We start from the raw sequence: 17,969 nt of genomic DNA on the forward strand, positions 1-17,969 counted from the left end.
AAAAAGTAGAAAAGAAAAATTACTGAAACCTTTTGTCCATGAATCTGGCAGTGTAACATGGTTTCTCCTCCTGGTCAAATCCATCACCTTTAGGCATAAATTTAAATTATAAACTTTAGGGAAAAAAGTTCATATATATTTTGGATGCTCCTTTATCAAGCAAATGCAGACTCAATCTCTCCATGAAAGTCTATACATTAAGGTTACCTGAAAAGTGGACTTTATCCAATGGCTCAAACCTTGAGTTTACACTCCTGGACTGTAGTAGCCACTGAGCATTCTCCTTATAGTGATCCCAGGTCTGGACATTTCCTCAGGCCCCCCAAATTCATCTGTCTTAAAGAAGTGGATAGCGGGCTGGGGATGTGGCTCAAGAGGTAGCACGCTCGCTTGGCATGCGTGCAGCTCAGGTTCGATCCTCAGCACCACATACAAACAAAGACGTAGTGTCCGCCGAAAACTAAAAAATAAATATTAAAATTCTCTCTCTCTCTCTTTAAAAAAAAAAAAAGAAGTGGATAGCAACTGATGGTTGAGCCAAACTCTGACTTATTTATCAGGCATGTTTTCTAAGACAAAAACTGAATAATGGCAAATGAGAACTGGGAAAGTCTCACCCCAAAAAGGAATTTCAATAGCTTATTTCAATTAAAAACAGAGATCTTACAAGCAAATTTCAGATTTCTAGTTTAACAAAGTTCACTTAAATTCTGTGCCACTGAAAGGATCAAAACTGTGTACTTGTTTACACACAAATAAAAACTTGGAAAGCACTAGGTATTTCTCATGCAAAAGCCTCTATCTAGTAACCTACCCATCATAGTCTTTTTCAAGGAGGCACTTTTTCAAGGAGGCACTGGTGATTCAGTGGTAGAATTCTCGCCTCCCACCTATTCTGCACTGTCTCCTCTGCTATTCTGCTACACAGCATCATAACTACAAGGAAACATAGAAAGACCACCCCAGAACCTATTAGTTCCTGGCTTGTCAAAATTTCACTCTGAAGCTTTATTAGGCTTTCATCATGAGCAGGTTCACATCCTTTCCTGAACTGGAGACAAAAATCAGAGAGACAGGGTTGGGGTTGTGGCTCAGTGGTAGAGCGCTTGCCTAGTACATGTGGGGGCCCTGGGTTCAATCCTCAGCACTACATGTAAATAAATAAAATAAAGGTATTATGGCCAACTACAACTAAAAATTAAAATGTAAAAAAAAAAAAAAAAAAAAATCCAGGGAGACAAAACGATATAGCAATATCCAGCTAGTTCAGAGCCCCATCTAAAGCTCAATCACACCAACTATGTAGAAATGCTAGACATTTGTATTCTGTGGAATAAAATAGGACATCAATAAATGAAAATAAAAAAATCTCAACGTTATCTGTACCATGAAAAGAGATAATAAGAGTCTCTTTTTTTGGGGGCTGGGGATGTGGCTCAAGCGGTAGCGCGCTCGCCTGGCATGCGTGCGGCCCGGGTTCGATCCTCAGCACCACGTACAGACAAAGATGTTGTGTCCGCCAAATACTAAAAAATAAATATTTAAAAAAAAAAAAAGAGTCTCTTTTTGTCTCACAACAAACTGGTACTTAAGACAACAGATTAAGCTCACAGTAGAAAAGCAATATGGCACCAACAAACACCTGTTAACTTGTGGAGATGGAAGGATCTTAGAGGATACCTAATCCAGTCAGTCACACAATGGACAGTAAAGGCTCATTTGGCCCACTTGAATCCCTTCAACAGAGGGTGTCCACAGCCTTTCTTATTCCACTAGTGGTGAGCTGTACCTATTCACTAAAGGTTTTTATGAAGCCAAACACTGCCTTCCAGCATCTTTTACCTACTAGTCTTAGAAGTCCTAGAAAACAACGAGACACAAATCAATATCCTTGCCCAGTCTTCTACTTTCCATTCTGGACATCCCCAGTCCCTCCCATGTAAGAAACTAACCCCCTCTAACCACCCTGCTTACACTGCCACTATAGATTTCTGTTTGTTAATATGGTCTCACAAAGCCACACATCCAAAACCACAAGGTTTCCTCCATCTCTCACTAGTTACCTCTGGTTCGTCTCGCCAGTCCACATTCAGCTCCTGATCAAAGCCCCTCAGGGTCAGACCCAAGCCTCTTCGACCTTTCTGATTAGAAGCCTCAACAATGTCCTTCCGACCTTGGCTGTATTTTCCCAATCCTTCACCTTCCTTGAAGCCCATTTTGGCCTGAAAAAGAAAAGAGAGCACAATTAATTCAATACAACAGACATTTATTTAGCCCCTATCATATGCCAGATACTGTGTTAAGCCCTGAGAAATACAGATGATTAAGGCCTAAATTCTGCCTTCTAGCCTAATGAAGAAAAGAAGCATAAATAAATAACTGCAGTAACCATGGGTCCAGTGACTGTCTATTCTGAAGGTAAAGGTCTGTGGCAACTAGAAGTTGGATAAATGAGAAGGGACCACATAGCTATAATTAAAAGCACTAAGAGTACATAATGAATCTCACTGGACATTTGCACAACTTATCCTTCCAGCTAATTTGTCTGATTAAGTGAAAAGATCCAGAGTAGAGTTGATAAAGAGAACATAATTTAAAATGGGACAGCTCTGAGCAGTAACTTCTGCCTGACCCTTAGCCAGTCAAACAGTCTTACTCTGCAAGAATAATGAGCTCTTGTAGGAGCCCATTTAATCAAGAGATTAAACTCACTTCAGGTGAAATTCTGGTATGGAAGGTCCTGGGACAGAAATGCTTTTTCAAATGTCACAACTGTCTGTAAGTTTACCCTATACTCTACAGTTCCTGGGTCTAGGAACACATCCCAAAGATAAAAAACCCAAATCTCAAATCCCTTACCTGATAAAAGAACTCTGGTCCAGAGAAATTCCCCCTGGAGATCTACATTCTTGTTGAAAGCACCTGCTCAAGATCTGGATGGAATCCCTACAGTAGACACAAATCTTCCCCGCCCCCGCCCCTCAGAGAGCTGGCTGTCACAAGTCTCCCTAATCTTCCCTCTCCCAAAGCTTAAGGCCCCCAAACGAATATCCTGACCTATGACTTCGGCAGGGGCATTTCTCATTCTTAAGGGAATCCAACAGGAAATGGAGGAGTCAACTGTGATATTCCTGAAGTTAGTCAGATGGGAAACTTGAACTCTATAACCTTTAAACATATATACTAAATTTTGGTGAGGAAAGTAAGCACTCTCCCTATTCACCTTTCTTCTTGTGATATATCAATGGGTATAAAAATTGGGAAAAGGAATTGGGCCTTCTTTGGAAAAAAACACCATACTACTCCCATTTATTTTGGGACTAAAAAAGAGTTTAGTCATTTCTTCTGAGATTACTCGATAGAACAAAAATTCCTAGCATGAAGTCTTTATCCACTGACACACATCATTTTTAGGCAAGTATATTCACACATGCTTATAGTAAGAATTCATTAGTAAGGATACCAAAAGGTGAACCAGTTCTGGATAGAATAGGAGGAAATAGGCCTATGCAGTCACTTTCCATAGATTATCCCAATGTGACAGATACTTCTATAGAAAAGGAGGCCACACTCTTGTCAAATTTCAGTAGCTGGAAAAGAGAGGAAAAAAATCCATGCCCTAGCTTTTCTTTTTGTCATACAAATACAAACTGCCCTTCTCTCACTCTGTTGGGGCAGCTTTAGAATTTCAACCCAAGCAGTGACATACCATAAGCTTCTGGGAGACACTGTTATACATGGAGTAACGAGAAGATGTTCCCTCCACCAGAGAGTCTGCTTTGAATGCATCATCAAAACAGTCAGAGCTACGCGGCTTCCCCTCTGTCTCACTGTCAGACTCACTTAGGCTTGTAGAAGATGCTGGAAAAGAAAAAGAGAAATGTTGAGGTAAGTTTATGTCACAAAATAGCCTCTACAAGTCCAAACTTCATTCATTCAAGAAGTATTCCATACATGCACTGCATACAAGAGGTTCATTTAATGACAATGTGTTTTCTACCTCTCACTAGTTCTATAATCATGGGAAAGTCACTGAAAGTTTCTAGGGTACTTGACACAATAGGAGCTCAAAAATAATAGTTCCCCACCCTTTAAATTTCCCCCACTATAAAACTGGGATGGTAACATCTAACTCACTGGTTGTTTAAAGATTAAATGAAAAAACATGTGAAAGCATACTGTCAAATACAAAGTATATTGGCTGAAGATACTTTATTTCTACTGCTACTGTTTATTTAAACATCAATTTCTACAAAGACTGATGCCTGGTTCCATTTCCAAAGATTCCATCAGCAGACTACCAGTTTCTAATTGTTTAATCTTCTTGCTAGTTCTCCTTGCTTGCACAGTCCTTCAAACTTATTGGTAGGAGAGAGGGTTCACGGGCTGCGGTTGTTGCTCAGTGGCAGAGTGCTTACCTAGCACATGTAAGGCACTGGGTTCCATCCTCAGCACCACACAAAAATAAATAAAATAAAGGTATTGTGTCTGCCTACAGATAATAAATACATATATATATACACACACATATACATGAGATATATATATATATATATATATATATCTCAAAAAGGGGGTGCCCACACTGCAGCTCTGGAGAAAAGCTGGCTCACAGGGAGAGAAATCGGGGAAGAACAAGAACAGAAGCAACAAGTGAGGGGAAAAAGAGGAAAGGAAGGAAGGAAAAAGAGAAAGGAAAGAAAAACAGGAAAAGAAGCTCTGGTGGAACCACCAACTTAGATAGAGAGTAGCAGAGGCACAGCTCCAGGAGGGAGCCAGCAGCCCGAGGGAGTCAAACCATCATCTTCACCATCAACAACTTTGTTAAAGAACCTCAAGGAAGGAGCACCTTTGCAGCTATAAGAAGTGCTGAGCTACCTCCATATGGACAATAACTCCACTATCTCTTTCCCTCCCTTATGCAGACCTATGAATCTATTAACCCAATGTAATTTTATTCAAGGAGTCTCTCAAATCTGCCTGAATTTGGAAATAGACTATTTCTTAAAAGTTTGGTCAACAATTTCTATATAACCCCCCACTGAAAATGATATAAATTACAAACCAGGGGATAACGCAGAACAGGAAATGAAAGTGGTGACATTCAACCAGAATCCAGGGATAGAGAAGTCGTACAATGCCTATATCTCATTAATAAGTAATTGTGGTTATTTAAAGATAAAATGAAAATATTTTTCAATTTATGTGAATTTCAAGTGTTTTTATTGTTGTTAGAAAATAAAGTCTTTTTACTAGCCAAGCTTGGTGCCATATGCCTGGAATTCCATCAACTCCAGAGGCTGAGGCAGGAGCATCACAAATTTGAGGCCATCCTCAGCAACTTAGTTGAGGCCCTAAGCAACCTAAGGAGATTCTGGCTCAAAGTGAAAAATAAAAAGGGTTTGGGATGTAGCTCAGTGGTAGCACACCCTGGGGTTCAATCCCCAAGTAACAAAATATAATATAAGATAAAGGCTTGTTACTTAGAGTTCAATAAATATTTAATAACCTGAATTGTTAGGCTGTTTTTTTGTTTGTTTTTGTTTTTGTTTTTGTACCAGAGATTGAATCCAGGGCACTTAACCACTGAAGCACATCCCCAGTCCTTTTTCATATTTTATTTAGAGGAAGGGTCTCCCTGAGTTACTAAGTGCCTTGCTAGGTTCCTGAGGTTGGCCTTGAACTCACAATCCTCCTCCCTCAGCCTCCAGAGCTGCTAGGATTACAGGCATTTGCCACCATGCCTCACAGGTATTTATTTTGACCTAGGGACATGGTAAAAACAAAAGTGCAACACTAAGAGTGCCAAGAAACAAGAAAGCCTGAGAACACCTGCTGATGCAGGGAAACAGATCACCAAGACACACTGCTATAGAAATAACAGAAGAGCAAAGCCACATGCACAAGTACGGCCTCCTGAACTTTTGCGTAATACAGAGGGAAAATACAACTATATATTTATATTTCTTGTAATTGTATTATAATTGAGCTTTGGAAGGAAAGAGATACAATACCAATAAAAGTGTGATTATGCACACATGCAGGGGTTAGGGCACGGAGGCAGAATAAAAAAAAATATTACTTAGAACAAGTGAAAGCAAAGAAAATAAATTTGATTTACAATCATATCACCAAGAGTTTATACTGGGTATATTTTTATATTTTTGAATTATGAACCATGTGAATATATTACCTATTAAAATTTAAAATGAATAAGAAAAAACTGAGCAATGAGGCACAATTCCTTTGAGGGAGAAGGGAAGTTGCTGAGAAAAGATTCTGATTCAAAGCTTGGCTGCTTGTGGAAGATTCTGAGGGACGGTGCAGAGGGAAGCCATGTAAAACAACTGTTTTTTTAATTGGTTAAAACAATTCTGTATAGAACTGAAATAGTCACTATTCAGGTATTCCTCACCTAATCAATACTTCATGATTCTAAAGCCTACTTGTACTGATCCATTTATTTCCCAGCTAGAACACAAACTTGCTGAGGGATGACAAGCCTTCCCCAGGGCCCCAAGCCTAAATGATTTTCCCTTCTACTATGCCCCAGTGACACTGATACTCCCACCATCATCAAAGCACTCAACATGTTGTCTTAGAGACAGTTATCATTTGCCACATGCCACCCCCACTGAACAGGGTCACTCCTAGAGAGCAGGAATTTTGTCAAAATCAACTTTATAACCCCAACATCTGGACTGAGGCTTTTCATTTGATAGAAATTAATAAGAAGTCTATCATAGTGGATTTAAAGGCTTATCAGCCAGGTGTCACCCTTCCTGAGGACCTACAGAGTGTATGATTCCTTAAGATATTTTATTGTACATTGTACTAGTGCAAATGTTCAGGCTTCAAAAGTTTAAGAATGAGGATGGAGGATCTATATCCTACCAGCAAACAGAGCCCTTCTTGAGCAATGATTTAGGTCCCAGAAGGCTGAAATATGTCAGAGCTCAGAATACTGATACTGTTTAATACACCAACAATTACTTTGGTTTAAGACCTATTCTATAAAATGTCCATGCTATACACAACAGAGTACTATGCAAAAGTAACAACTATCAGACAACCTAAAAAAATCAAATAGCTAATATAAATATGCATTTTTTTTTAAAGAATACAACATTTTATGGTCTAGAGATGAAGCCCAGTGATTAAGCACCCCTGGGTTTAATCCCCAGTACTTCCCACCAAAAAAAAAAAAAAAAAGAATACAACATTTTGCAAAAGAAAGAAAAGGCAGGTGAATGTGGGAAAGGGAATCAGAATAAATCCAAAACCAAACTTCTGGCTTCTAATTGGTTAGCAAGTTGGAATTTTGGTTGAGAATGTTCCTACGTAAGAGGCACAAAATCTGCCCCTTCCTGTTAAGTTAGATCCAATTCTCTTAATAAGGAGCTGTCTTGCTTACATGGACCAATGTAGCATATGTCAGAGAGTGCCACTCAGAAGGAAAGACCCAGAAAATTAACAATGAGTAACCATGGAAACTGAGAGGTGAGGTGATTTTTATTTTCTGTTTTGCACTTTTCTGCATTTGTGAGAAACAAGAATATGTTAGTTTGGGGCTGGGATTGTGGCTCAGCAGTAGAGTGCTCGCCTAGCACATGGGAGGCCCTGGGTTCGATCCTCAGCACCACATAAAAATAATAAATAAATAAAATAAAGATATTGTGTCCAGTTACAACCAAAAATATAAATATTATATATATATATATGTGTGTGTGTGTGTGTGTGTGTGTGTGTGTGTGTGTGTGTGTTTGTGTGTGTGTGTTAGTTTAAAAATTAGGGAAAAAAATAAACCTACAAAGAATTACTATTCCAAGTTATAGGAAAAGATTAGTTTCCCTCAAGAGAAATCTTCAGAGAGCAGCAGACAGTGGGGTGGGGGTGGGGAGGCTCAAGCCAGAGACTATCAGGGGCTCAAGACTATCCCTATTCCAGTCATCCATTATCTCCCATGTGAGGAGAGAGATGCAGTCTGCAAAATGTGCCCACATGCTAAAGAACTGTGCTTCCAAAGGTTCAGATTCAATTCTCTCAGTTGCTTCTGTGGCTTCAACCTACACTGCTTAGTACAGAAAGAGATGGTACCAGCAATGTGGACAGCTCCCTGAGTACAGCCCTGAAGTTGCTTTGGGGCAGCCCAGGGATCCAAGGTCCTGACTCATCAGAAGCTACAATGTTAAATCAGTTCTTATCGTTTCACCAACTATATAGACATTCATACACCTAACTATGAAAAGGCTGAAAAACTTGGTATCCTTCTCTATGGACAGCATGCCTTGGTCTAGCTCAAGGAAGTCACCAGGCTGTTAAAATTTGCTTGAGGAGCCAACAATGAACAATGGAACGGTTTTAATTCCATCCCTGGGTACGAAAGATTTCTGCCACTTTTGAATCTCTGAAAGAGATCTCATTTTCTTTTATCTTCATAAATCTTTGAGCAAAAAAAAAACACAGAACCAAATTTGAATGACAGGCTCACTAGGCAAATCAGTGGTGACTCTGGTTGGAAAATTCCAGCATCAGACTCTGGCACAAGATCTTTCTACACCATTCCCCCTCCCAAGGTGCTAGTTATTGTACACTGTCCTTTCCAGGTTCTCAGAGTGAGGATGAAGACAGCTAAAACATCCCCTACTAGGTAATTCCCTGTGAGATCAAGAAGTGTGCTGGAAAAGAAAATAAACCTTATTTCTCTTTTATTCACGTGACATATAAAAACCAGCATTTAGGGCTGGGGATGTAGCTCAGTGGGTGAGCGTATACCTAACACGTACGTTGGCCCTGGGTTCAATCTACAGTACCGCAAACCAAAACAAGTGACAACAACAAATCCAGTTAGTAGGTTGACATGATTTAAGAGAAAGTCTGTAGATTAGCCCTAATTTCCACAGACTGCCAGAGTCACTATTTATTTTTACCCCTGGGCTTTTGGGACCACTCTCTTCAGATGAAAAGGAAACAACTATCATAGCTGGAGTAGGAATTCAAGAGGTTTGCCTTCCCAAGATTGGAAAGAATTTAGCAGCACTGAGCTGACAATTTTGTAATGAGGACATAAATTAAAAGGAATAATAAGGTCAGTCTATTAAAATCATTAGTTTCATTAAGAACTTGCCAAAGCTGGGTGACATTTCCATTTACCTCCCTAGGAGTTCCCTTTCTAAAACCTACCAGAGCCCAAAACATTATTTAGCGTTTTCATTTAAGATTTCTTCTCTACCTGATAGAAATCATTAAGTCATTTTAGAGAAGAAATGTTCACTTTACAGAGGAACCAGAGGTTTCCCAGCTGTTGGCACAATTGTTCACATGGTGATAGAGGAGTAGGGCAAACATGCCACGATTAAAAATGACAATGTAGCTCCAACCACTAGTGGCCAAGGTGAGCAGCATACAGATATAGAAGAATAAATTATGAATTTTAATAAACACCCTGCCTAACAATTGCTGAAGAATACCTACGTCATTCCTGTTTAAAGACTCAATTTCTCCTTCATTCCAAATAAATGGTAACTCGTTAGAGCAATTTAAACAGATACCAATAAAGGAAGTTTTTGATTAAGGTCATGAATCTGGTCTGACAGGAAAGGAATGGTGTCTCAGGGCAAACAGCCTATTTAGGAAAGAATTAAACCTGGCAGAGGGGAAGGTACTTTTAATGTGGTGTTGGTGAAGGAGATTTGCAACTTCCATAAGAACTTGCTGCAAGAGAACCAGGAGCCCGCTGGGAGCCCAGCAGCTTGGGAAGCTGAGGCAGGAGGATTGAGAGTTCAAAGCCAGCCTCAACAACTTAGCAAGACCTTCAGCAACTTAGTGAGATGCTGTCTCTAAAATTATTTTTTTTAAAAAAAACAAGAACTAGGAGCCCACACTAGATGCACAGCTAAGGACAGAAGGAAATTTTCTTGGACTCAAGACCACAGTTTCTCCAGTTTGTGAGAAACAAACAAAAAGAACACAATGGCCTCATTGGCCTCCCCTTACTTCAAAGGTTATTTGACTGCAAATTTCCAATTTATTTACACTTGAAAATGCCTTCAAACTCCTCTTAGAATACTCAAAAGAACTCTATGCCACCGTGCCCATGACAACATCAACCTTCTTTTTCTTTACACTAGCCAAATGTCAAGTTCCTGAGTTGGTAACACAACTAACTTGTGAATAATGAAAAACAAACACATTGATTAAACTAATAGACCTACTCATCATTAATGATTAATGATCACAGTGATCTAGCAAAGGAAGGAAAAACAAGGCCCAGATGGACAGAAATAGTAAATACTAGTTTTTTTGTTTTTCTAATTGTCCTCCCTAAGGAACATTTTTTGATCATCTATTTGAATAGTGTGTGCAGGCAGAATTGGATGGAGGAAATGGAAATGCCCCTGCTTTAATCAATGACTTGAATAGAAAAGCCACACCTGCATCTCAGCATATAGGTAATTTCTGGTGAGACAGCACACTCCCCAAGGACTCCTAGAAGGAGCTGATATAGAACACAGATGATATAAATGCAAAGCGCTTAGAGAAATGATCTGCAAACTGGAGGAGAGATAGGCAAAATCAAAGATGTGAAGAATTTTAAGCTTCTTGAAAAAGCTTAAAATAACCAATCTTTTTACCTTTTATCAATTATATTCAGTAAATATTTACTTAGCATTCACTTTATGCCAGGCATGGCAGAGAAGGGCATAGAGACAGCAATTTTGCTAACTCTAGTGCTAAACACACACACACACACACACACATACACACACACATCTTGTTGGTGCAGAATAGTGGGATTCATTGTGACAGATTCTTACATACAATAACTTGATTAAATTCATTCTCCAGTACCTCCTTTTTCCCTCCCTTCCTAGTCCTAAGTTTTTGTGTCAATGTGGAGCTCCTCTTACTTAATGAAAGTTAACCTGGGGAAATCTGCCTCTGCCTCCTGTCTCACTTTCTGCAAATGAAAAAGACCAAGTGGCCTTTGGTCAGATACATACAATGAACTGGCCACCTCTGAATTTCCATTCTGAACACATAAAAGCAATAGGCAATCCTGACTGAGTCACATGATGCTAATTCCAGAAAAGGTTAAAGCTATTTGATAAAATTAAAGGGAATATGTATGTGTACGGTGGGGCTGGGGTGTGAGGGTGGGCAGTTCTTAATTCACAGTCACATTTCTTACAGGCTTAAAATTTAAATCAGACTTGTAGACAAGTTGCCTTAAAGGATTTTTAACATTACATTCTCACCTTACTTTACCTGAAAGTTCTTTCCTTAATTCAAGGATGTTACTTGAGAGCAAATGTCTCCCAAGAGTCACTTAGAACTAGACACCTACTCTACCTGAATATCACTTATTCCCCAGACATGCTATCCCTTTTTCCCTTGTGGGCTCTCTCCCAATTCCACAGAGCCCTATCTTCACGAAACTGCTCAAATCCCAGATAGGAAGCAAAATCCCCTTTCCTTAATAGTTCCTAAAAATAATGTCCTCAATATGCTTTTGTCTTCCCACTTAGGAGCCCCAATTACATACAGATTTTCTCACCCAGCTTGGAATCCACCATTACCTCTTTTTTTAAAATAGGTTTTGAGATCACAAGCTCAAGTGATCCTTCTGCCTCAGCCTCTGAAAGTAGCCATGTAGTAGACATGCACTACAATATCCAGCTCCACTGTGAATAAAACCTCGGACAGGCACACGCACCTCCACACTCAAGGCCTGTAAGAGTCTCTTATCCAACCTGAACCATAGCTGCACCAAATGTTCCATGAGCAGTACCACCTGTCAAGCCTTTCTCTGAACTAGCTCCCCAGTAACAGCTGATAAGTAACTGCCCTTCAATGAGCTTACCACTTGTGAATAAACTATTTCCCACCCTCTCAGTCATCAGTCTGTTACCAAGTTTCATTCCAGTTTGTCAGTGATCCAACAAAGGATAAAAAACGCAAGCCTGCTGGTGTACTGGGTTGAACAGAGTATCCTTCCCCAAAATTGTGTCACCTGGAGCCTGTGAATGTGACTTATTTGGAAACAGGGCCTCTGCAGATGCAATAAGTTAAGATGAAATAATTCTAGATGAGGGTGGGTCCTAATCCAATAACTGATTTATAAGAAGAGGGAAATTTAAAAAAAAAAAAAAAAAAGAAGGAGGAGGAGGAGGAGGAAAAGGAGAAGGAGAAGAAGAAGAAGAGGGAAATTTGCCTGCACAGCATACACCTATATTCCCCTCTACCCAGGAGACTAAGGCAGGACACCTGGTATTTGAAGCAAATTCCTAGACACTTTATGATTTCTCAGACAGCATCTGTGGACACTGTTAATGTCTACAACCCTGAAAAGCAGGCAAAGGAAAATGATAATTTCAACCAGACCTGTGAAATCCTTTGAGCTTTATGTCAAAGTTTGAGGCCAGACTCAGCAACTTACACCCTGTCTCAAAAAAATAAAAAAGGGTTGGGGAGATAGCTCAGTGATAAGAGTGTCCTTGAGTTCAATCCCTAGTACCTTAAAAAAAAAAAAAAAGGAAGGAGGAGGAGGGAAATTTGTACACAGATACAGAAGGAAGGTAAAGGCAGACACTGGAATTAAGCTGCCCAACCCAAGCTAAGAAACACCAAGGGTTGCCAACGACCATCAAAAACAAGATGGAAAAAGAGTCTTCCCAAGACCCTTCCAAGGGATCTTGTGGCCCTGTTGACACCTAGTTTGATTTGATGTCTAGTTTCCAGAAATGTGGGAAAAATATAAATTTGTTTCTTTAAGCAACCCTAGTGTGTGATGCTTTGTCACAGCAGTCTTAAAAAACAAATACAGCTGGCAAGTCAAAATTAATGTGAATTAGCTGCTTCTAATTGCCTAGTATTTGAAGCAAACTCCTAGACACTTTATAATTTCTCAGACAGCATCTGTGGAAACTGTTAATGTCTACAACCCTTAAAAGCAGGCAAAAAAAAAAAAAAAAATGATAATTTCAACCAGACCTGTGAAATCCTTTGAGCTTAATGTCAAATACGCTGATGTTCCACTATCACTGGGTGCCTCTGCCTGCAACTGCTGAAGGAATTGAGAACTATGTGCAAAAGCCTGAGAATTAGACCAGACGACAGCACCAAAGAGCCCTCCTCCTCTACAAGAACCCCAGGATCTGCTCACCACTTCTAACTGGTTTAAAGAAGCAAAAGAGTGCCACCTACTGAAGGACCAGCATCAAAACTAAGGAACTTCTGGGGAAAAAAATCCAATTTTTAATTTAAAACAAGTTTAACTTCTTTTAGTAGAAGAATGGCAGAATGGAAAAGTCTCCATGGCCAACATCTTTCTGTAGAATTTGCTTATTTTTCCCCAAAGGATGTTGGACTATATTCTGCTGAATCCAAGCACCAGAGATTCAAATAACCAGATGGCCAGTGGCCTCAGACCATACAGGCAAGCATACCTTTTGCTGCATGATTGACAGAGGAGGGAGGTTCATCGTCTGATGTAGAGCTGAGGTTCAGGGCAAGCTCTGCAACTCTTTTTTTCTGTTTCTTGATGGGGGCATTGCATTCTGGGAGAGTTCTCTTCATTGTTACTGCAACCATAAATACAGACAGTCAGCTGCCCTTGGGTTAGAGCCAGTGGGATCAGAGCAAGGATTCCAAAGTATAAATCATCAATGAGATGAGATTTGGCAACTTCAAATATCCTTCAGTGCCAGCACTTGAATAGCTTCTTCCTCAGAATGCAGTCTAGGAAGGATGCTAGCCAAGCTCTGGTTTTCAATAATAGCTATTAGTTTTACTGAAAAATGTGGTGCTCACAGATGCATAGGTCCCTGGACCACTGGTGTCAGATACCAAAAAGAAATGAATAAACTCCATAAGACACAGGGGGGAAAAGGCCTTGGGCAATTGTTATTCTATACTTCTGATACAACATTGGCTATGTACACTGGAAATGAATTATAACTAAATATTAACCAAAATTCCAAGATGAAGGGACCATCCCAGAATGATTATTTCATAATAATTATTATTTCACCAAAATAATTATGATTATATAGCATGATACAAATACTGGGTTTTGGTTTATTTCATAATGTTTAAAAAAAATGAAAGAACTAGGAAATTTTTTTATTATTTTATTATTTTTTATTTATTTATTTATTTATTTGGTACCAGGGATTGAACTCAGAGGCACTCAACCACTAAGCCAATCCCCAGCCCTATTTTGTATTTTATTTAGAGACAAGGTTTCACTTGAGTTGCTTGGTGCCTCACTGTTGCTGAGGCTGTCTTCAAACTCTTGATCCTCCTGTCTCAGCCTCCCAAGCTGCTGGGATTACAAGCGTGCGCCAACGTGCCCAGCAAAAACTGGGAAAAATTTTAACCAAAGTAAGGAGTGGGAACAATGATTGTCTTACAATGGAGGAAACACAAGAGTGGGAAAGATAATGAGACTGGAGGTAGCTATATCATTGGAGTGAGATACAAAAATTGTAACTTTAAAAATAGGAACCCATCTCCACAAAAAAAAAAAAAAAAGTATGGAAAGAAGCAAGCTCCATGTCACCATCTTCCATGCCCATGGGTACATGAGAGGTAAGCATGAGGGGGAAAATGGGATTGAATGAAGTGCTTGTGAAACCCCCGATATCTTAAGGAAAAGTAGCGGATACAGTCTGGGTTACAAACAATTAACTGGTTGAACTTGGAAATGAGAAAGAACTCAAAACAGAAACAAACCGGATAGATGACCAGTGGGGCTGCAATCTTTGGGAAAGGGAAGCTGCAGGGGTACAAGACTGGACTTACAGCATGGGTCACAGAGACCACAGCAAGAAAGCAATGAAATGCCACAAATGCCACTGAACCCAGCAACTTCACCCAGCAACCTCACTAAACCCTGGATAATATGTTTCCCTTCTCTTCAGCTCAAGGATAAGCCAATCAACCCAATGCATAATCACATCTTTCCTAAGGAGGCAGCCTTTTAACTGGCATAGAAAGAGCCTAGCCTGGGGAAACAAGAACAGCAGCCCGAGCAAACAGAAAGCAAGCCCAGGCTGTGACACGTTTCATTTTAAACCACTCTTTCAGCCTTCTACAAAGGCCCACAAGGTGAGCTACAGGAAAGCCCATCACAGGGCCTGCTACTAGCTGCAGCAAAGGTAAAAAGACTCGGAAGCACGGGAAACTGGGTGTGCTGTGTTGGGGTAGGTGCAGGAAAGAGAGGAAACTGTGTGAAAGGTGGCAGAGGCTGATGGTACTCCTCAAATCACACCACCTTATATTTGGGCCTTCCAAGTCACCTAATCCAACCCTTTGGTTTTCCACTGTTAAAGACTGAGGCCCAAAAGGAGAAGGCCACATATCTAACCAGTGCCCAGTTCAAGTGACCTACACTTGAAAAATGTGCTCTGGACAGGAACTTCCAACTGGATGCAGGAGACTTGCTTCTACCTGCGGCCTCCCCCACCTTAGGGCTTCAAATCCCCGCTGTGGTCTTGTCTCCCTGGGCCTCGGTCTCGCACTGCCACCCCTATTCACAGAGGAAGAGCTGAGCTCCCGTCTCCCCAGGCCAGTCCTTCCATTTGAAGATAACGTTGAGTGTGTAAATATGTGCGCAGAGACTTGTGTCAGTGGCAGCTCGGGCTCCAGGAGGTTGCTGGGGAGGAGGGGAAGGGGGAGGAGAGAGAAGCGGCCAGAAGGCTGAGAGTCACAAGCGCGGGTGGGGGCCGAGGCGGCAGTGGAGGGAGAAGGATGCTGAGCCCGCGCGCCCGCCCGCTCGCTCCCCCCGGGCCGCGCGTCCGCACTCACGCAGAGGGGAGAGGGCGAGCTGCCAGGGAGCGGAGAGCGGGGATCAGGCCGACGTATCGCCGCCGCCGCCGGGCCTGGACCTGCCACAGCCAGAGCCTCCACCTCCTCCCTCAGTTTCGTTTCCCCACAAGCCAGCCCTGGTCCGCCGGCCGCGCGGTCGCGCTCGGGTCCCGCCCTGCGAGCCGCGCAGCTTAATGACGTCACGGGACAACCGGCCCCGCCCCCCAACAGGTCCCTTCTTGGCCTTGCGAAAGGCCGCTCGGGTTCTGGCCCGCCCCGCCCCGCCCCCAGCCTGGTTGCAGGGCGCCTGCGCAGGAGAACAGCCCGGGGAGGGCCGGGAGAGAAACCAATGAGTGTCCGAGGGGCCTGCACGTTTCTTAATCTTCCCTAATCTCATTATCATCTTCACAGATTAAGAGCAAAGTCAGAAGCTGTAGAGTGGTTGAGGGCAAGAACCCAGTGTTCCTGTTCTCTGCTGTGTCCCCAACAGAGTATGAGACACATTCAACAGATGTTGAAGGAAGGGCAGTGGGCTGGGGTGTAGGCCACTTGGGTACTTGCATAGCATTCGTGAGGCCCTGGTCTGATCCCCAGCACCGAAGTGGGGGTGGAGGAGGAGTGAAGGAATGCTGTCTATAGCATCTTACTATGTGGACACAGATGGCTCTCATCCCAAAACCACTTTTCCCACATTTAGACTAACGTAACCCAAAGTCTGTTGGACATTCTCAGTCACCTCAATCATCCTAAATCTTGTAAATTTAAATTTCACCGTATGTTCTTTTCCCATATGTCCGCTTTTTTCCCCCAGTGAATGGCATTACGATCCTGTTCATTCAACCACAAATCTGAGAAAGTCTCCCTCTTGCTCATTCCCTAGAGCCTACAATACATTTAATTGAGTTTACCTCCTAATTGTCTCCCACATTTATCTGCCCTCTCCTCTATCACCACAATTCATGTGTTCACTCTCAGCAGAATTTTTACAGTAAACTCCAGTTCATCATGTCTGATGCCAGTTGTGATCCTCTTAATGCAATCTCCACAAAACTAAAGTTGTACACACATGCATATACACAAATATGTATGACAGTGATTAAATCTTGTCAACGACTCCCCACTTTTATTAAGATGAAGCTGATATCCTGAAGACGGCCTATAAGAACCTCTGGTTTAATAGAAGGGTCTGCAGTTAGTTGTACGTTGTACTTCTGGTCTTTTTGTTCCATCCTGGTCCCATCCTGATCTTTTCTCAGTGTCTCAATAGGTCATGTTTCTTATGAGTCCATTTCCCTGTCTGGATCACTACTTTTCCCCTAAAGTAGTGATCCAGATACAGGCTAATGTCCACTTATCCCTCAGGTTTCAGCTTAGTGTCCTAATTTCTGGAAACTTTTCCTGACCCAAGTCTACTTCAGGAGCACCACCTTTCAGCTTCCATAGAGCTCTGTCTTCCATCATCAAAGCACTTATCACAGTGTTATATAGTAGAGTGTTGACTCCTCTGCCTTTCCCACTCTGTTGTAAACTGCAAGGGAAAGGTTATGTCCTTCTATAATAAATCCTCAAGGGTTAACACAGTGGCCTGTGTAATAGACATTTATTGAATCTGAGTTTGGAAAATGAATGATGTACCCAAGGTCATAGAGCTAGGAAATAGGAAACAAGTGATCGTTTAACACAGGTCTCTGTGGTTCTAAAGCTGAATGTCTTTGCATCTCACTCTAAAATTCTTAATACCTATTTAATGGCAAGGATGTCTCTGGTAATCTTGCTATGGACCCATCTTCAAAATACTAATCCAAAGGGCATAAGGTAAAAGGGATTACAAAGGAAATGAAAAATTGTACTGAAAAAGTTAACATACCTAACAAATTTAGTAATTTATTTGAATGTGGTTGTATAGCATTGAATGCAATCAAAATATAGGCAAGGTAAGTGACACTTTATTTTTTAATATATATGACTATAACCAAATAGTGTTGGAACAACCAGATGAACATATAGGGAAACATGATCCTTTATTCTTACCTTATTCCATATGCAAAATTAAATCAAGATGGATCATAGACCAAAACATAAAATCCAAAATGGGACTGGGCATGTATCTCAGTGGTAAAGAACTTGCCAAGCATGCATAAAGCCCTGAGTTTGATCCC

At 41.1% G+C, this 17,969-nt stretch overlaps 1 protein-coding gene across 2 annotated transcripts in view; it reads right to left on the bottom strand.

Moving 5' to 3' along the window:
- Cmtr1 (cap methyltransferase 1) overlaps positions 1-15,980 on the bottom strand; it is a 48,796-nt gene extending 32,816 nt beyond the window's left edge. For both annotated transcript variants that reach the window (XM_046450637.2, XM_046450636.2), the window contains exons 1-4: positions 15,811-15,980; positions 13,449-13,583; positions 3,710-3,861; positions 2,064-2,222 (exon numbers count right to left, since the gene is read on the bottom strand). In XM_046450637.2, coding sequence (XP_046306593.1) covers positions 2,064-2,222; positions 3,710-3,861; positions 13,449-13,578 — 441 coding nt within the window. In that variant the 5' untranslated portion in view covers positions 13,579-13,583; positions 15,811-15,980. The remainder of the gene's footprint in view (positions 1-2,063; positions 2,223-3,709; positions 3,862-13,448; positions 13,584-15,810) is intronic.
- Positions 15,981-17,969: the final 1,989 nt, after the last annotated feature.

The sequence above is a fragment of the Marmota monax genome, unplaced genomic scaffold (assembly GCF_021218885.2).
Source record: "Marmota monax isolate L192 unplaced genomic scaffold, Marmota_monax_Labrador192_F-V1.1 WCK01_AAM20220418_F8-fsc00127, whole genome shotgun sequence".
NCBI classification, from domain to species: Eukaryota; Metazoa; Chordata; class Mammalia; order Rodentia; family Sciuridae; genus Marmota; species Marmota monax.